The sequence below is a fragment of the Myxine glutinosa genome, chromosome 13 (assembly GCF_964187855.1).
Source record: "Myxine glutinosa chromosome 13, kmMyxGlut1.1, whole genome shotgun sequence".
Classification (NCBI taxonomy): domain Eukaryota; kingdom Metazoa; phylum Chordata; class Myxini; order Myxiniformes; family Myxinidae; genus Myxine; species Myxine glutinosa.
This window is the reverse complement of record NC_136273.1, coordinates 35,310,427-35,332,600: the sequence shown is the minus strand read 5'-3', so window position 1 is coordinate 35,332,600 and position 22,174 is coordinate 35,310,427. Positions and strand designations below refer to the sequence as shown.

The following is a 22,174-nucleotide window of genomic DNA, read 5'->3' as shown; positions in this document are numbered from 1 at the left end:
GTGAGCAGTTGCTGGAGATTTCTGTGCAATAAACTACCTTTTGTACCCAACGAAATGGCCTCTTCTTATCGTCTTCGGCAACCGCTAAAAGATAATATATATTGTTGTGGAAATGAGGGTTAATTTCTCGGGGATAACATTGGTTAGTATAGTTTAGTTAGGTCCTTCGTAAAATATCACAGAGTAAGCCTTCATTCCAAAGGTATGATAATTAATTGTGATATTACATATGCGTCGCGTATGTAATATGTAGACAACATCTGTCTACCCTGGTGTATGCGTCTAAAAATCACGACCCTTTGTGCCTTTGTTTTATGTTCTACCTTTTGTGAATCTGTCTTATGTGTCCTTTTAAAGCATCTGACAGGCCGTCAGCGCTAGTTTAGGCACGGAAACTGCTCCAGTCCTGCTCGAAAGGGAAGTGGGACGACCTTGCCCAAGTGCCAAGTAATAAAGGGGCGATCCTCAACCCATAAAAGAAGGCGGGTGCGACAAGCAGAAGCATAGAAAAGCCCACAATGAGCTTAGTGGAAAAGGATGGACCTTCGCCCTTGTCAAAATAATTCTAGTTTATTTTTTTTTAAACATCCAATTTGCCTTTTAGAATACATAATCACACCAATACAACCATAATCGGTTGTTCAGGTCACCATGGTTAAAGATTGGCTCTAAACCATGAACATTTCGGCAAAATGTCCAACTCACCATGCTCCAGCTGTAACCTCCAACTAGATAGACGAGGTTGTCCAAAACAGCACAGCCTGGGCCACTGCGCCCTTCCAACATGGCGCTGGGCAGCACGCTCCACGTGTCCGTATGGGGACAATATCGTTCCACCAATAGCACATCAAGATGGCTGGAGCCTGAAATGATGCACACATGGACACTTAACATGCTGTGTATTCACTCTGTGCTGCACACTCATGGTCGGTGAGTATACATACTTACAGAGCCGCACACACTCAGATATCAATATAAATGATCACTCCAATTAATGTACAATATGCGATCAATAGTCGTTTCGTCATCATATGATTGATATGATACTTCGTTTGTACTTTGGTACATTGAGTAGTTTCTTCAGAACATGCTCAACTTACAAGGATTTTAGTGAGAGTAACGTGGGACAAGGTACCTACCCCTCTGCCTTCTCCTTTCCCCATTACCTCCTCTCTCTCCCCCATTACCCCTCACCCTTCCCCATTACCCCCCACCCTCTCCCTCTCTCGATCCATGCCCCCTTCTTCTCCCTGACCACACTCCTCTCCCCACAGAATTGAAGACGGCCATGTTAGCTGATTTCCCGGGCGGAAGAGAAATGTGCCTTGAAGTTTGTTGACCCCGCTGGCTTGATCTTCGGTCACTTTAAAAACATAACTGTGTGTACTACATGTGTGGACTCAAAAAATCCTGATGTGTTTGTCTATTAATCAATGAATCGATATACAGTATTGTGCAAAAGCCACCACATTTTCTTTTTTATTTAGGCCACCACATTTTTTTTTCACTCATTTGTAATTTCTCTCTTGCAGGTAATATAAACCCCCCAACATGCCCAATATATTGATCTCGACAAGACTCAAAATAATAGTTATACAACAAGAAGGAAAATACCTGAGTGAAATATCCCCCAAAACAGGTATTTCCAGATGTGGCTTTCAAGCAACAAAACAGAAGTATAACGAGACCAGAGAAGATAAAGACAGAACTGGCTGGTTAGGCCAAATAAACTTTCTGGAACAAAGAGAAGGCAGTATGTCAGAAGGAGAGTTGGTGAGAAACATGGTGGAGGATCTGTCCAGGTTTGGAGATGTATTTCTGCTGCTGGTGTTCGTGATTTGGTGTGAATTGAAGAACAATTAACGCTGACAAGTACAAGGAGATCTGGATCCACCATGGTATCCCATCAAGGAGGCTAATTGACGACAATTTTGTTTTCCGACACGACAGTTAAAAGAAATGCAGAGTCAAGAACTCCACAACTACTAGAATGCCCCCTCAAAGTCCTGATGCTAACATCATATATGGTGTCTGGGATTATTTGGACAGGAAAAAAAAAGAAAAACAAACAAAAATAAAAAAACACAAATTATGGGACACATTGTGGAATACTGTACATGGAACAACGTACCAAATGGAAGGAGTGTGATGACATTTTTCATGAAATTCCTGAAATTTCTCCAGAATTGATGAACATATGACAGAATTATTTCAGAAATTGCATGAAAAAAGTGGTCACACCAGATATTGAAATTACATTTATGATTTATATAGTGCACCCGCTCCCCATGGGAGTAGCAGGAAGGGGCACCCTATTATCTTATTTGGGGTATATAGATTGCAGTAGATCTAGGCTCGGATATATTAGTCTGTGGTGGACACAATAAACATTTAATGCCTCAAGAGCATCGGGTTTCCTTCCTTTCGCTTTCGTGTTGAACAGCAGCAGCGACTCGTAACACGGATATACACCTTAACATGGATTTTGCCCAAGGTGAAAACCCCCATTTGAGAGGGGGGGGGATGAAGTTGCTACAACCTCCACCGTGTGAGCCTTAGTCCTCCTGTCAAATTTTGTTGAGATTGGATAAGTAACGACCGAATGTATCACAGTCAGACATACACACTGACAGAAAGACACCAAATTGCGTATTTTAATATGATGATTTTTTTTCCATAAAACTTGACCATAATATCACAAGTTTATCAAAATATGCCAATGTGACAATAAAGATGTTTATTTTCAAGGTGGCTGATAATGTTTGCACAGAACTGTACATCATCCAATGAATTCATTATCTTGTAATTTTCAACAGAGAAAGGTTATTCGTGAAAGAAACACTTCAATCTGTGTGTTCCATGGCAAAATGTTGCATTTTTGGTCTAATTTCCAGGTGGTATGCAGTGGTGGTCCTGCCTTTGAGGTGGTTTCCTCCGATGGCATAAAGACATCCCCCAAGGGACGAGAGCACATGGATCGCCCTCTTGGTGCTCATATTCGCTTTCTTGGTCCACACGTTCCGCTCGGGGTCGAAACACTGCAGCCATTTCACGTATTCGCCATTGTGAACACCGCCTGTAACCGCATGCCACCGGCGTAGCAATAAACATGGCCGTCGTGCTCATACAACATACATCAGCATCACACACATGTTGGACATCTCTTGGTGAGAATCCCGCAAGCATCTCCCTAGAACAGGCCTAGTTTGAATTTGGAAATGTATGTAGAGGTTGCGTGTCCACCATCCTACCGGAAACATAAACTTTTCCGTTGTGCAGTGCACCGGCGTGCGCTGCCAGAGGACTGGGTAGTGCCGCACTGTAGTGCCACTGATTTTTCTCCAAGTTGTAGCCCTCCACCGATGACAAGTAACCGGTCTCATTGCGGCCACCAACCACAACCAGCTGCTTGTTAACATGGCATGCGTAGAAGCTAGCACGCCTGAAATTACACACGGCACACTGACTTTTGCAAGGTTGATTCAAACAACTCTTGAGCATTTCCATTTCCATTTTTCTGTGGATTTCACTCGTTACAGGAATTATTACACAACAGATTTGGATTTGAATCACGACCAAGTGTACTTCTGGTGGTCTTCAGGGAACATATGACGCGTCTGGAAGTGGTAAAGCCGAAATTGCACAAAATGGGGGACGCCAAGGACAATCCAGAATGTAAATGTTAGTTTCTCTTCGAAGTGCATTTTCATGGTTCTTCATCAGCTCTCAGCAGATAGTTTTAACCATATGAAAAGATAACACCTGCATTGGCCAAGAGGCCCCAAGGAATGCAGCTAAGGAGTCATATTTTAATTAAAAACGTCCTGTGCCACCCCCAAAATTATTTCTTGGTTCCTTGAAGGTCATCGGGGCTGGCCAAAAGAGCCGACCAGCGGGGCAAGACCAACCGAGAACACAGCCCTTGGGCAAAGTCACCGGCCGAGGCTCGCTCCGCGCCTTTCATTAGGCTGATAGGAGAAGCCCGTTAGCCCCGGCAAGCTTTAATTCCTCGCCATGATTCAGCGGAGCATGCAGAAATGCTCAGCCATCGACAGGCCCGGCCCTTGCGCGCACGGCCCAACGGAGGAGCCCTGCGATTGGTGTGGGCCGAGGAGCGCGACTCGCTCCCTCCGCCTTGTTCACCAATGGTGTGAGGAAGCCTGGGTAATTTGGCTGAGTTAGAATTAGATTTTAATGGTCTTTTTTTCATTACTCTGCTGCAGTGAAACATAAACAGGCATCAGCCATTAATTCTTGGTGAAAGAAATTCCTATTTAATATTTATTAATGCGACGAGAACGGAGAGCTCCCTTTCGTGAATGCCCTCACCTCTCCTGCATGGGAGGAAGTTGAACCCAGGTATTGAAGCGAGGGTCATAGCGGCTCACAAAGCAGGTGCTGTGTTTACCTGCGGCAACATGTGGACAAAACGTGAGCCTTTAATTAAACTTGTGTAAGCTCTGCCCTTTCCACAAAAACATTTACCTGAAAAGGGCTTGTGGTTGATCATATGGCTGCAAGCTCTCCATACTGTAGGGCCTTAGGATTGAAACTTTTTGTTTTCTAAACATAAAAACTAAACCTTTTCATGTATAGGCAGTTTAGGAGGGTACCAATGTAAACGGTAAATGTTTCTGGATGCATCTCAAGCTCCCCTGGGCTCGGTGGAGAAATTGAGGGGGAATGTACGTACCATTGGGGTTCCACCGGTCTTCTCCTCCCAGAACAAAAAGGAAGTTTTCAACTTCTACAACACAGTGGTGAGCATTGTTGTAGGGCATTCCTATGGGCAGGCAATGGGCAGAACACTCAGTCAAAGATGAGCTCTGAGCCAGGTACCTCCAAGTGGACCCAGCAAGGTGACTACACCAGGGGTAGTTGCTCCGTGCCACACCGTCACGCATGCAAGATGGCAGGAGGTGAACATTCCACGATGCACCCCCCTCTACCCTCCCCCTTCCCAGCCTCCCCTTCCCAGCTTTCCCATCTGTGGAAATGATGCAGCCAGCTAATTCTGCATGTGCTGAAGGGTGTGCAAACTCATGGCGCTTGCTTTTGACAGAGGGAGGAAAATTGGATTGTGTACGGCAGTGCGTAGAAATGTGACATTAATGGTGCGGAGAAAAAGGCAAAGCATTCAAAGGGAGCCGGAGCCGTTTGGTGGAAAATGCTTCGTAAGAAAACACCAGCTCTACCACAATCAGAGCCGACTGATGTAAGGAATTCTATTGCTCGGAGAGGCCCATGGCGGTTTCGACCGAAATAATGTGTTGTGCTATTGGGTGTTATGAAGTCACCTTGTAGGTGAAACAAATCCATTGCGGAGCGAGGAATGATGCACAAACTCTGGCTCGGGGACCTCGTTCAGAGGTTCAATGTGCTCGAGGTGCCAATAGGACCTCATGAGATATCAATTTCAATTGGTTTGTTCGGGAAATCAATGTTACCAATGAACATTCCATTAATACCCCTCCGGTTTGGTGAAAATGTCATTCCAAAAGGCCAGTGTTATTTCAAGAGGGTTATCTATGGAAAGAATTGGGGTGGCAATCCCATTGCTTTAGTAGCACTGTGATGAAATCGCCAAAAAAGAGGTTTCAATTATCTCAGAGATTATTATGGTAAAGAATTGCCTGTTAAAACAGAGCTAAGCGCACACCTGCGTGTGACCCAAACAAGGTAGCAGCACCGTTTTATTTTCTTGATGGCGATTTGAAATGAGGTTTTAAGGCTTCATACACCTGGCACGCAAGGTCTTAACATGCAGGGACAATCTATCAGGAACATGGAAAATCCAGAAAACAACAGGTGCATCTACAACCTTACAGACAACCATCCAGCAAGTGCATCTACACGACCACGGACAACTCTCCAGTAGGTGCATGGACAATCCCATGGACAATCCTCCAGCAGGTGCATGGAGGTTGCCAAGGACAATCCAGCAGGTACACGGACAATCTAGCAGTGAATGGGGGATGCCATGAACAATCCAGCAGTGAATGGGGGATGCGATGGACAATCCAGCAGGTGAATGGGAATGCCATGGACAATCCAGTAGTGAGTGGGGAATGCCATGGACAATCCAGCATGAATGGGGGATGTCATGGACAATCCAGCAGGTGCATGGGGGATGCCATGGACAATCCAGTAGGTGCATGGGGAATGCCATGGACAATACAGCAGGTGAATGGGAATGCCATGGACAATCCAGTAGGTGCATGGGAGATGCCATGGACAATCCATCAGGTGAATGGGAATGCCATGGACAATCCAGCAGTGAATGGGGGATGTCATGGACAATCCAGCAGGTGCATGGGTCGTGCCATGGACAATCCAGTAGGTACATGGGGGATGCCATGGACAATCCAGCGGGTGTATGGAGGATTCCATGGACACTCCAGCAGGTGCATGGGGGATGCCATGGACAATCCAGCAGGTGAATGGGGGATGCCATGGACAATCCAGTGGGTGCATGGCGATGCCACATATGCTACATGTAAAAAATCCCAGGCTCAGTGTACAAATGGTGGCACAAAGTGAAGGGGAAACAGAGAGATGCTAATAGCTGCGGCTGCAGTTCAGAAGCTGTGATGCTACATTAATGCAGTTTACAACACTTCACTGCGCCTGGAGTCATTAATTAGTCTCACTCAGATGCCTCCTGAGTTGCGCACACTTAATTGCTCTCTTTCACAAAGTTCATTAGTCCTTAATATTGAGGATGCTTTATGGAAGGTATTCTTTCTGATATGGTGTTCAGTAATGAGAAAGACCACAAAATATGAAAAGGCTTCACAGACGGTGGCAACAGTGTCCTATAGCATTGTCCGATGGTCCCCATGGATGAGGATGGAGAAATCTCTACAAGACTGTGACACCAAAACCACCATTCAAATTGGAAGGTGCTCTATGGATTTGATAAAGTTTATGTGAGTGTCAGAATTGGATGGAGAAGTGTTTGGGGTTCAAGTTCCTTCTGAATGAGACAAAATAGTACACAGAGAAACAATACGCAAGTCTGTGGGCCTACTGTGCAGGTGGATTGACTTTATAACAGCAAGGTGGGCAACACATAAAAGCTCTATTGACAAGAAATAAATGAGAAGATGTGCAAATAAACAGAAAGATAGGAAATTAGAATGGAAGTACTGGCAGGAGAAGGAAGAAGAAGAAAAATAAACAAAGAAACATGAACAAGTAAAAGGAAATATATTAACAGGTGTTTTTTATTATTGATTTATTTTTTACCAGGATCTAAGTAAGGCTGGTGGTGGACATTCCACTAACATATTTCATACACATGGACATACAGGCAAATGCACAGGACTGTTCGACGAGACAAACACAGCCATTCAATCAAAAAAAATCACCCATCATAATCAAACCATCCAGCATCATCAACAACCAGGCAAACCAAACCGCCCAGCACAGGCAAACCATCCATCATAATCAAACCATCAATCATAATCAAACCACCCAGCACAGGCAAACCATCTATCATAAATAATCAAACCATCCAGCATCATCAACAACCAGGCAAACCAAACCGCCCAGCACAGGCAAACCATCCATCATAATCAAACCACCCAGCATCATCAACAACCAGGCAAACCAAACCGCCCAGCACAGGCAAACCATCCATCATAATCAAACCACCCAGCATCATCAACAACCAGGCAAACCAAACCGCCCAGCACAGGCAAACCATCCATCATAATCAAACCACCCAGCATCATAAACAACCAGGCAAACCAAACCGCCCAGCACAGGCAAACCATCCATCATAATCAAACCATCCAGCATCATCAACAACCAGGCAAACCAAACCGCCCAGCACAAGCAAACCATCCAGCATAATCAAACCACCCAGCATCATCAACAACCAGGCAAACCAAACCGCCCAGCACAGGCAAACCATCCATCATAATCAAACCACCCAGCATCATCAACAACCAGGCAAACCAAACCGCCCAGCACAGGCAAACCATCCATCATAATCAAACCACCCAGCATCATAAACAACCAGGCAAACCAAACCGCCCAGCACAGGCAAACCATCCATCATAATCAAACCATCCAGCATCATCAACAACCAGGCAAACCAAACCGCCCAGCACAGGCAAACCATCCATCATAATCAAACCATCCAGCATCATCAACAACCAGGCAAACCAAACCGCCCAGCACAGGCAAACCATCCATCATAAATCAAACCATCCAGCATCATCAACAACCAGGCAAACCAAACCGCCCAGCACAGGCAAACCATCCAGCATAATCAAACCACCCAGCACAGGCAAACCATCCATCATAATCAAACCATCCAGCATCATCAACAACCAGGCAAACCAAACCGCCCAGCACAGGCAAACCATCCATCATAATCAAACCATCCAGCATCATCAACAACCAGGCAAACCAAACCGCCCAGCACAGGCAAACCATCCATCATAATCAAACCACCCAGCATCATCAACAACCAGGCAAACCAAACCGCCCAGCACAGGCAAACCATCCATCATAATCAAACCACCCAGCATCATCAACAACCAGGCAAACCAAACCGCCCAGCACAGGCAAACCATCCATCATAATCAAACCACCCAGCATCATCAACAACCAGGCAAACCAAACCGCCCAGCACAAGCAAACCATCCATCATAATCAAACCATCCAGCACAGGCAAACCATCCAGCATAATCAAACCATCCAGCATCATCAACAACCAGGCAAACCAAACCGCCCAGCACAGGCAAACCATCCATCATAATCAAACCATCCAGCATCATCAACAACCAGGCAAATCAAACCGCCCAGCACAGGCAAACCATCCATCATAATCAAACCATCCAGCACAGGCAAACCATCCATCATAATCAAACCATCCAGCATAATCAAACCACCCAGCATCATCAACAACCAGGCAAACCAAACCGCCCAGCACAGGCAAACCATCCATCATAATCAAACCATCCAGCATAATCAAACCACCCAGCATCATCAACAACCAGGCAAACCAAACCGCACAGCACAGGCAAACCATCCAGCATAATCAAACCACCCAGCATCATCAACAACCAGGCAAACCAAACCGCACAGCACAGGCAAACCATCCATCATAATCAAACCATCCATCATAATCAAACCATCCAGCATAATCAAACCATCCAGCACAGGCAAACCATCCATCATAATCAAACCATCCATCATAATCAAACCATCCATCATAATCAAACCATCCAGCATAATCAAACCATCCAGCACAGGCAAACCATCCATCATAATCAAACCATCCATCATAATCAAACCATCCAGCATAATCAAACCATCCAGCACAGGCAAACCATCCATCATAATCAAACCATCCATCATAATCAAACCATCCATCATAATCAAACCATCCATCATAATCAAACCAGCCAGCATCATCAAACCATCCATCATAATCAAACCATCCAGCATAATCAAACCATCCAGCATAATCAAACCATCCATCATAATCAAACCACCTATCATAATCAAACCATCCATCATAATCAAACCATCTATCATAATCAAACCATCCAGCATAATCAAACCATCTATCATAATCAAACCATCTATCATAATCAAACCATCCAGCATCATCAAACCACCTATCATAATCAAACCATCCAGCATAATCAAACCATCTATCATAATCAAACCACCCAGCACAAGCAAACCATCTATCATAATCAAACCATCCAGCATAATCAAACCATCTATCATAATCAAACCATCCAGCATAATCAAACCATCCATCATAATCAAACCATCCATCATAATCAAACCATCCAGCATCATCAAACCATCCATCATAATCAAACCACCTATCATAATCAAACCATCTATCATAATCAAACCATCCAGCATAATCAAACCATCCATCATAATCAAACCATCCAGCATCATCAAACCATCCATCATAATCAAACCACCTATCATAATCAAACCATCTATCATAATCAAACCATCTATCATAATCAAACCATCCAGCATAATCAAACCATCTATCATAATCAAACCAGCCAGCATCATCAAACCATCCATCATAATCAAACCATCCAGCATAATCAAACCATCCAGCATAATCAAACCATCCATCATAATCAAACCACCTATCATAATCAAACCATCTATCATAATCAAACCATCCAGCATCATCAAACCATCTATCATAATCAAACCACCCAGCACAAGCAAACCATCTATCATAATCAAACCATCCAGCATAATCAAACCATCTATCATAATCAAACCATCTATCATAATCAAACCATCTATCATAATCAAACCATCCAGCATCATCAAACCATCTATCATAATCAAACCATCTATCATAATCAAACCATCTATCATAATCAAACCATCCAGCATCATCAAACCATCTATCATAATCAAACCATCCAGCATCATCAAACCATCTATCATAATCAAACCATCTATCATAATCAAACCATCCAGCATCATCAAACCATCTATCATAATCAAACCATCCAGCATAATCAAACCATCCATCATAATCAAACCATCCATCATAATCAAACCATCCAGCATCATCAAACCATCCATCATAATCAAACCACCTATCATAATCAAACCATCTATCATAATCAAACCATCCAGCATCATCAAACCATCTATCATAATCAAACCACCCAGCACAAGCAAACCATCTATCATAATCAAACCATCCAGCATAATCAAACCATCTATCATAATCAAACCATCTATCATAATCAAACCATCTATCATAATCAAACCATCCAGCATCATCAAACCATCTATCATAATCAAACCATCTATCATAATCAAACCATCTATCATAATCAAACCATCCAGCATCATCAAACCATCTATCATAATCAAACCATCCAGCATCATCAAACCATCTATCATAATCAAACCATCTATCATAATCAAACCATCCAGCATCATCAAACCATCTATCATAATCAAACCATCCAGCATAATCAAACCATCCAGCATCATCAAACCATCTATCATAATCAAACCATCCAGCATAATCAAACCATCTATCATAATCAAACCATCTATCATAATCAAACCATCTATCATAATCAAACCATCCAGCATAATCAAACCAGCCAGCATCATCAAACCATCCATCATAATCAAACCATCCAGCATAATCAAACCATCCAGCATAATCAAACCATCCATCATAATCAAACCACCTATCATAATCAAACCATCCAGCATAATCAAACCATCCATCATAATCAAACCATCTATCATAATCAAACCATCCAGCATCATCAAACCATCTATCATAATCAAACCATCTATCATAATCAAACCATCTATCATAATCAAACCATCCAGCATCATCAAACCATCTATCATAATCAAACCACCCAGCACAAGCAAACCATCTATCATAATCAAACCATCCAGCATAATCAAACCATCTATCATAATCAAACCATCCAGCATAATCAAACCATCCATCATAATCAAACCATCCATCATAATCAAACCATCCAGCATAATCAAACCATCCATCATAATCAAACCACCTATCATAATCAAACCATCCAGCATAATCAAACCATCCATCATAATCAAACCATCTATCATAATCAAACCATCCAGCATAATCAAACCATCCATCATAATCAAACCATCTATCATAATCAAACCATCCAGCATCATCAAACCATCTATCATAATCAAACCATCCAGCATAATCAAACCATCTATCATAATCAAACCATCCAGCATAATCAAACCATCTATCATAATCAAACCAGCCAGCATCATCAAACCATCTATCATAATCAAACCATCCAGCATAATCAAACCATCCATCATAATCAAACTACCCAGCATCATCAACAACCAGGCAAACCAAACCGCCCAGCACAGGCAAACCATCCATCATAATCAAACCACCCAGCATCATCAACAACCAGGCAAACCAAACCGCCCAGCACAGGCAAACCATCCATCATAATCAAACCACCCAGCATCATCAACAACCAGGCAAACCAAACCGCCCAGCACAGGCAAACCATCCATCATAATCAAACCATCCAGCACAGGCAAACCATCCAGCATAATCAAACCACCCAGCACAGGCAAACCATCCATCATAATCAAACCACCCAGCATCATCAACAACCAGGCAAACCAAACCGCCCAGCACAGGCAAACCATCCATCATAATCAAACCATCCAGCACAGGCAAACCATCCAGCATAATCAAACCACCCAGCACAGGCAAACCATCCATCATAATCAAACCACCCAGCATCATCAACAACCAGGCAAACCAAACCGCCCAGCACAGGCAAACCATCCATCATAATCAAACCACCCAGCACAGGCAAACCATCCATCATAATCAAACCATCCAGCACAGGCAAACCATCCAGCATAATCAAACCACCCAGCACAGGCAAACCATCCATCATAATCAAACCACCCAGCATCATCAACAACCAGGCAAACCAAACCGCCCAGCACAGGCAAACCATCCATCATAATCAAACCATCCAGCACAGGCAAACCATCCAGCATAATCAAACCACCCAGCACAGGCAAACCATCCATCATAATCAAACCACCCAGCACAGGCAAACCATCCAGCATAATCAAACCACCCAGCACAGGCAAACCATCCATCATAATCAAACCACCCAGCACAGGCAAACCATCCATCATAATCAAACCACCCAGCACAGGCAAACCATCCAGCATAATCAAACCATCCAGCACAGGCAAACCATCCATCATAATCAAACCACCCAGCACAGGCAAACCATCCATCATAATCAAACCACCCAGCACAGGCAAACCATCCATCATAATCAAACCATCCAGCACAGGCAAACCATCCATCATAATCAAACCACCCAGCACAGGCAAACCATCCATCATAATCAAACCACCCAGCACAGGCAAACCATCCATCATAATCAAACCATCCAGCACAGGCAAACCATCCATCATAATCAAACCATCCAGCACAGGCAAACCATCCAGCATAATCAAACCATCCAGCACAGGCAAACCATCCATCATAATCAAACCACCCAGCACAGGCAAACCATCCATCATAATCAAACCACCCAGCACAGGCAAACCATCCATCATAATCAAACCATCCAGCACAGGCAAACCATCCATCATAATCAAACCATCCAGCACAGGCAAACCATCCATCATAATCAAACCACCCAGCACAGGCAAACCATCCATCATAATCAAACCACCCAGCACAGGCAAACCATCCAGCATAATCAAACCATCCAGCACAGGCAAACCATCCATCATAATCAAACCACCCAGCACAGGCAAACCATCCAGCATAATCAAACCACCCAGCACAGGCAAACCATCCAGCATAATCAAACCATCCAGCATAATCAAACCATCCAGCACAGGCAAACCATCCATCATAATCAAACCATCCAGCATAATCAAACCACCCAGCACAGGCAAACCATCCATCATAATCAAACCATCCAGCACAGGCAAACCATCCATCATAATCAAACCATCCAGCACAGGCAAACCATCCATCATAATCAAACCATCCAGCATAATCAAACCATCCAGCACAGGCAAACCATCCATCATAATCAAACCACCCAGCATAATCAAACCATCCATCATAATCAAACCATCCAGCACAGGCAAACCATCCATCATAATCAAACCATCCAGCATAATCAAACCATCCAGCACAGGCAAACCATCCATCATAATCAAACCACCCAGCACAGGCAAACCATCCATCATAATCAAACCACCCAGCACAGGCAAACCATCCATCATAATCAAACCACCCAGCACAGGCAAACCATCCATCATAATCAAACCACCCAGCATCATCAACAACCAGGCAAACCAAACCGCCCAGCACAGGCAAACCATCCATCATAATCAAACCATCCAGCACAGGCAAACCATCCATCATAATCAAACCACCCAGCATCATCAACAACCAGGCAAACCAAACCGCCCAGCACAGGCAAACCATCCATCATAATCAAACCATCCAGCACAGGCAAACCATCCATCATAATAATCAAACCATCCAGCATAGTCAAATTGCCCAGCAATACCAAATCATCCAGCATAGTCAAACCACCCAGCAAAACCTAATCATCCAGCATCATCAAACCACCCAGGACAGGCAAACCATCCATCATAATCAAACCACCCAGCACAATCAAACCATCCAGCATAGTCAAACCGCCCAGCAATACCAAATCATCCAGCATAGTCAAACCGCCCAGCAATATCAAATCATCCAGCATAGTCAAACTGCCCAGCAATGCCAAATCATCCAGCATCATCAAACTGCCCAGCACAAGCAACTGCCCAGCACAAGCAAACTGCCCAACACAAGCAAATCATCCAACACAATCAAACTGCCCAGCACAAGCAAACCAACCAGCAATACCAAATCATCCAGCATAGTCAAACCACCCAGCACAAGCAACTGCCCAGCACAAGCAAACTGCCCAACACAAGCAAATCATCCAACACAATCGAACTGCCCAGCACAAGCAAACCAACCAGCAATACCAAATCATCCAGCATAGTCAAACCGCCCAGCAATACCAAATCATCCAGCACAGACAAACTGCCCAGCACAAGCAACCGCCCAGCACAAGCAAACCGCCCAACACAAGCAAATCGTCCAGCACAATCAAACTGCCCAGCACAAGCAAACCAACCAGCAATACCAAATCATCCAGCATAGTCAAACCGCCCAGCAATACCAAATCATCCAGCATCATCAAACTGCCCGGCACAAGCAACCGCCCAACACAAGCAAATCATCCAGCACAATCAAACTGCCCAGCACAAGCAAACCAACCAGCAAAACCAAATCATCCAGCATCATCAAACTGCCCAGCACAAGCAAAGCATCCAGCATAAACAACCCGCCCAGCACAAGCAAAGCATCCAGCATAAACAAACCGCCCAGCACAACCAAACCAACCAGCAAAACCAAAGCATCCAGCATCATCAAACTGCCCAGCACAAGCAAAGCATCCAGCATAAACAAACCGCCCAGCACAAGCAAACCACTCAGCACAAGCAAATCATCCAGCATAATCAAACCGTCCAGCACAAGCAAACCATCCAGCATAAGCAAACCGCCCAGCACAGGCAAACCACCCAGCACAAGCAAACTGCCCAGCACAAGCAAATCTTCAGGCATAATCAAACTGCCCAGCAGAAGCAAACCAACCAGCATGAGCAAACCACCCAGCACAGGCAAACCACCCAGCACAAGCAAAGCATCCAGCATCATCAAACTGCCCAGCACAAGCAAATCATCCAGCAGAATCAAACCGTCCAGCACAAGCAAACCATCCAGCATAAGCAAACCACCCAGCACAGGCAAACCACCCAGCACAAGCAAACTGCCCAGCACAAGCAAATCTTCAGGCATAATCAAACTGCCCAGCACAAGCAAACCAACCAGCAATACCAAATCATCCAGCATAGTCAAACCGCCCAGCAATACCAAATCATCCAGCATCATCAAACTGCCCGGCACAAGCAACCGCCCAGCACAAGCAAACCGCCCAACACAAGCAAATCATCCAGCACAATCAAACTGCCCAGCACAAGCAACCCAACCAGCAAAACCAAATCATCCAGCATCTTCAAACTGCCCAGCACAAGCAAAGCATCCAGCATAAACAAACCGCCCAGCACAAGCAAAGCATCCAGCATAAACAAACCGCCCAGCACAAGCAAACCAACCAGCAAAACCAAAGCATCCAGCATCATCAAACTGCCCAGCACAAGCAAAGCATCCAGCATAAACAAACCGCCCAGCACAAGCAAACCACTCAGCACAAGCAAATCATCCAGCATCATCAAACTGCCCAGCACAAGCAAATCATCCAGCATAAACAAACCGCCCAGCACAAGCAAACCACTCAGCACAAGCAAATCATACAGCATAATCAAACCGTCCAGCACAAGCAAACCATCCAGCATAAGCAAACGGCCCAGCACAAGCAAACCATCCAGCATTATCAAACCACCCAGCACAAGCAAATCATCCAGCATAAGCAAACGGCCCAGCACAAGCAAACCATCCAGCATTATCAAACCGCCCAGCACAAGCAAATCATCCAGCATAAGCAAACCGCCCAGCACAAGCAAACTGCCCAGCATAAGCAAACCGCCCAGCACAAGCAAACCATCCAGCATTATCAAACCGCCCAGCACAAGCAAACCATCCAGCATAAGCAAACGGCCCAGCACAAGCAAACCATCCAGCATTATCAAACCGCCCAGCACAAGCAAATCATCCAGCATAAGCAAACCGCCCAGCACAAGCAAAGCATCCAGCATAAGCAAACGGCCCAGCACAAGCAAACCATCCAGCATTATCAAACCGCCCAGCACAAGCAAACCATCCAGCATTATCAAACCGCCCAGCACAAGCAAAGCATCCAGCATAAGCAAACGGCCCAGCACAAGCAAACCATCCAGCATTATCAAACCGCCCAGCACAAGCAAATCATCCAGCATAAGCAAACGGCCCAGCACAAGCAAAGCATCCAGCATCAGCAAACGGCCCAGCAAAACCAAATCATCCAGCATTATCAAACCGCCCAGCACAAGCAAATCATCCAGCACAAGCAAACTGCCCAGCACAAGCAAATCATCCAGCATTATCAAACCGCCCAGTACAAGCAAATCATCCAGCATAAGCAAACTGCCCAGCACAAGCAAAGCATCCAGCATAAGCAAACGGCCCAGCAAAACCAAATCATCCAGTATTATCAAACCGCCCAGCACAAGCAAATCATCCAGCATAATCAAACGGCCCAGCGCAAGCAAACTATCCAGTATTATCAAACCGCCCAGCACAAGCAAATCATCCAGCATAATCAAACCGCCCAGCACAAGCAAACCACTCAGCACAAGCAAACTGCCCAGCACAAGCAAATCATCCAGCATTATCAAACGGCCCAGCACAAGCAAATCATCCAGCATAATCAAACGGCCCAGCGCAAGCAAACTATCCAGTATTATCAAACCGCCCAGCACAAGCAAATCATCCAGCATAATCAAACCGCCCAGCACAAGCAAATCATCCAGCACAAGCAAACTGCCCAGCACAAGCAAATCATCCAGCATTATCAAACCACCCAGCAAAACCAAATCACCCAGCACAAGCAAACCGACCAGCACAACCAATACCCAGCACAGGCAAACTGCCGATCACAACCAAACTGCGCAGCATAAGCAATCCACCCAACATAAGCAAACCGCCCAGCACAAGCAAAGCATCCAGCATAAGCAAACGGCCCAGCAAAACCAAATCATCCAGTATTATCAAACCGACCAGCACAACCAATACCCAGCACAGGCAAACTGCCGATCACAACCAAACTGCGCAGCATAAGCAATCCACCCAACATAAGCAAACCCACCCAGCACAACCAAACCGCCCAGTACAAGCAAACTTCCCATCGCAACAAAACCGCCCAGCACAATCGAACCACTCAACATAATCAAACCACCCAGCATAATCAAAGCACCCATCATAACCAACCCACAGAGAGGCACAGATACTGATACGCTGTCAACAGTGTGGTACATTTTATTGATTGATTGATTTCTATAATTTGCCTGATAATATTCTACAGGTCAATGCAACAGACTACTACTATTACAACTTCTTTGGAAGCCCCGATTATTTTCATCCTTCTGTAGGCTTGGTGGAGGAACGTTCTTGGGCCAAGTCTTTCAGGAAATGGCTGGCCAGACCTGACCATCAACTTACGGTGATTTGCACTTGAATTTGCAATTTGTTCAGGGTGCTGATGATAAACTCACCTAGTCCTCATGAAAGATAGCTTGGTATCTTTAAAATGCACCAATGACCAGTGCTAACAGAGGGGTCATCTGGCTTAACGTCCCTCCGAGGGATGGTGCACACATTGATATCTCACCTCCATGCGGAACACCAGCATGAGATTTTATAGCTGGGTCTGGATTCAAACCTCAGGTAGACAGCTCAGAGCTGAGTGTACATTATATTAAGCTTTCCTGCCAGCCCAGGGAATCTGATTGTTGAGATAGGATCCCAGATTTGAAACCATGATATCCACTGTTTATTTGTCCATTGCCTACTAATACCCTTGTCATATGTGTAAAAGTACAGTGAAGTCTCTTGATGTCCTCGGTCTGGACGTGGTTTGTGCACAACATCCTTTGCGGGCCTCATATCGCTGCAGAAAAGGTCACTACCAGCATTCCATGAAACATTATCTTTCTTTTTTTACAAGAGGCCAAAGGCATAAAAGTCCTAATAGGGGATGATAGACCTTCCAGTTTCAGCTAGTCAAACTGGTTCATATAAATGACTAAAGCAACCAATACAAACCAACAGCAGCCATAAAACTGAATAGCTCCACGAGGGTAATACTCAATTTGGCTAATACGCTATCTTTGTCGTTGTTCGTGACAGTGATCTAGGGTTAATGGAAGAGTTTGTATCACATGCCGGACAATGATGTGAGTCGACTCGAATGTACTTTTACATGAATATTGCAAGGACATTAGTCGACAATGGACAAACATACATGGCAAGTGGGATTTGAACCTGGGTCCCCTGCATCATGAGCCATGGGTTCAGATAGGAAAACGAACCTAGGCAAAACTTGGAACTATGAATATAAATCGTTTGAAACTGGAACAGAAAGTCAGGAGTGCAAGTGACGCAGAGAAACTTCTCTGAACCCTAAAGACAACCCCATCTGAAGCAATGTAACAGGATTTGTGGTCGGGTTTCCAAGTACATGGAGACGTAATGTACGTGGAAGAGATATACATTGGGAAACACAGATAACTATTGATGGCCAAAAGAGGGAAAATGCCTCTCTCATCCCCAGACATTTAGACCTTGCCTTTGGAAAAGGGCAGGCTCATGTGTGCCAGTTCCTTTAGTTGTTCAAAAGGATGAAAAATCGACCAATGCACCACTTTAGGAAACAAAAACGAGAATCCAGATTTAAAGGCCTACAAGCAGTAGGCCATTTGTTCCCAAACGAGTACGATTTCACCCAGGGTGGAAGGAAAAGAACGGAAGAAGGATTGAGTGAAGGAATGAAAATAAAAATGTTGATATAAGGGATGAGGTGAGATAGAAAAGATAAATGAAATGAAATACGAGATGAATGGCCAACAAAACCAAGTCATCAATTGCATCGGATCGGATCAAGCACTCATGTGCGTAAGAATGATTCAAAGAGGAGAGCGACTCAAATGAAACGGATAATCAATTGTAAAAAAAAGAAAAGGGAAGGCTCCTCTAATGTAGGGATCCATTTTGAGATCTGTACCGAAAATGTAAACAGTGTGCAGTGACCGTTCGAGATGAACAAAATAATGAATCAACGATCATCCAAAACAGATTCATTTCGTCATTTGGTCTTACTCGGGGTGAGCAATGCATGTGCTGTCTCCTTTACAGATTGCGGTTCCTCTAATAATGTCCACCGTACGAAATATCCGGTTAGAGACACTGGCCAAAATCTCTGATGTTGTACGTCTTCCCGAGGCGTCTGCCACATGGCCTAGTCAGCAAGCACGCCAAGAGAGGTACCGTGGAACGGCTTCCCATCACTACGCCAGGCCGCATGGCCCAGCACAAGGGCCAGGGTCGTATGGAGTGCCACGTGAGGTAATTGATGTGGGTGGCGGCGCTCCGAGGCTCCACACGCCTGCACACCCCTCTTCCCTTTATCACGGATGACAGGCACAGCAGCCATGCATCAATTTATGCTTCTTTCCATCGCCTCCAAGCTCCCCACCTCCTCCCACAACCGGCCCACGCTGCCTGTATGAAGGTTAATGGCAGTTATTTCTCTGAGTTTATCTGGATGTCCCTCCTGCTCTCTATGTGCCTGTCCTTCTCAAAGTGATATACCATCCATCAATCTAGCCCAGCATTGCATGTCCTTTTTTGAGGTATCTCCGAAACTTTGCAGTCAGGAGACCGAGTCCGAAAGTCACCAAGTGACCACACGGACCCTCGACGCCGATGGCAGAAGGTTCAATTGGTGAATGCAATAATTCCTAAAGGGCAAGGGTCTTCCAAGGCTGCCTAATATGAGCTATAGAAAGCATGTGCGCCTTATATAGCCTTGTAATTTGGTAGTCCCCTGAGCTCCGTGCATCCTGACAGAGACCATTATTATTAATTGTAATGAGTGACTCTACAGGCCATAGGCAATCATTTTAAATGGCTGCTTTTCGCAAGCACTTACGCCTTAATGAGAGTGGATGTCTGCACATCACCGCTCACAACCCAAACCAAGACTGATTTCTGGAGACCCAAAACACACGGGGTCTCGCTTCTGACCCTCTGCAGCTAACAAGACACTCCGCGTCCATTCCACATGCCTGCTGTGAAGCAAGGGAGAAACTGCCAAAGAAGGAATAGTTGGGAGATGGTCGCTTTTCAACAATACTCCTTTTCAACTGTCCACGCTCGGCTGCCTTGTGGGAAAGCCTTAGAACTGTACCTACTCTTCCGAGACGTGGGTCGCCTTTCAGTTCAAACCGTTTCAAAGCGCTCGGCTTTCCAAACTTGGTGAGGCATGTCTACTGGAAAGAATGGTTTGTGAAGTGATGAAAAATTGGGAGATTTCATGGAGAAATGTGATGAACACTAGAGTGACACTTACCTGTAAGAATCTTCCAAGTTTTGTGCGATTCATCATAAAACTGGATTAGGTTGCTGGGCAGGCGATCTGGTCCGGGTGGCAAGCCCCCAAGGAGAAGCAGCGTTTGCTTGCTAGAGCGAATCCTGGGGACGGTTGGAGGGAGGGTTGGAGTCAGAGTGTGTAAGTAAATGCACGAGTAGACATCACGTGGTGCAACTGACATGTGCGATGAAGGTCAATTCAGATGCGACACACATATCTGTTGATGATATAGAGGTGTCTGGGATCAATGAAGAAGCATGTGCACACATGTTATACACCCAGGTGTTCAAGGTAAGATAAAGGGCAAAAAGATAGTGAAACTTGGAAATACAATAAGTGCAATGACCAGATTGTAAGTTTACGACTGTTCGACAGGACTTCAGAAGGACTAGAGTTGAACTCAAGACTTGATTAGAGACTCAGCACTTGAGATTCCCCTGTAAGTGTGTTGTTCCACCATCAAGATGTCCACCCCTTAGTACAAGAAATGCCAGGATATGAACGGAAATGTAGATCCAGGGAGAGGCAATTCTATCCATCCAGGGGCCAGGGTGCGGCAAGTCTCATTCCATAGTGTTGTAACAATGTAACATACATGGGGCGTTCAAAACCTTCTAGTAGCGAGATACTTCCTAGAAGTTTTATTCATTTACACATGTTACAAGATGCACACGAAAGTGGCAATCTGATCCAACCACTCCACATGTGATTTATCCCATAATACTGCAGCAAGGCTTTTGAAAGCCAATAAATGGGAACCAGAAAGACAAGGTTGCAGACAAGGATGGTTCTGGAGACAAGGTGAACAAAGTTCCTCCTTTAGCTCAGTTGTCCAGTTGAAATCTCACCGATAAAGGTTTCCAATGGTGATAACACAAGCAGTTATTGATATTGTTCAAAGGGTCATGGAGGAGCTGCTCCATAAAATGCATGCAAGACATGCGAATACATCAGTAGACATGAGTGTATACCAATGGCTTCACTTGTAGTACACAATGGACAAATATACTTGCTCTATGGGATTTAAACCCAGGTTCCTGCATCATGAGCCATTGATCAGATGGGAACGCAAAACGGACTAATTCTCAATGGGCTAGTGTGGTCCAATCTTTACTAAGCCCTTGCAGGAAATGTGGAATTACTATTTAATTATGGGGAAAAACCCAATTATATTATGAGCACTCTACCGCTCAGCTGATATGAGCACCCTATCACTCAGCTATGCAGCCAACTAGGATTTCTAGATTCGGCCAGAAAAATACCTTTGGTCTGCAGTTGATTGGTCTTCAGATTAAATTTGCTTAAAGACTTGATCAAAATGGTTTTGCCTTGAAATCGCATTTTAAAAACGTTTCCTACTCATCCATGAGCTGTATCCCAACTCGTGTGTTGTCAGTACTAAGTTTCTTATTGGCTGAACACACACACGT

General features: G+C 44.7%; 1 protein-coding gene across 1 annotated transcript in view; it reads right to left on the bottom strand.

The window, feature by feature from the left end:
• KLHL14 (kelch like family member 14) overlaps positions 1-22,174 on the bottom strand; it is an 81,729-nt gene that overhangs the window by 8,653 nt on the left and 50,902 nt on the right. Inside the window, exons 2-7 of the mRNA XM_068134260.2 lie at positions 20,724-20,845; positions 4,694-4,783; positions 4,330-4,408; positions 3,252-3,442; positions 2,918-3,076; positions 706-863 (exon numbers count right to left, since the gene is read on the bottom strand). Coding sequence (XP_067990361.1) covers positions 706-863; positions 2,918-3,076; positions 3,252-3,442; positions 4,330-4,408; positions 4,694-4,783; positions 20,724-20,845 — 799 coding nt within the window. The remainder of the gene's footprint in view (positions 1-705; positions 864-2,917; positions 3,077-3,251; positions 3,443-4,329; positions 4,409-4,693; positions 4,784-20,723; positions 20,846-22,174) is intronic.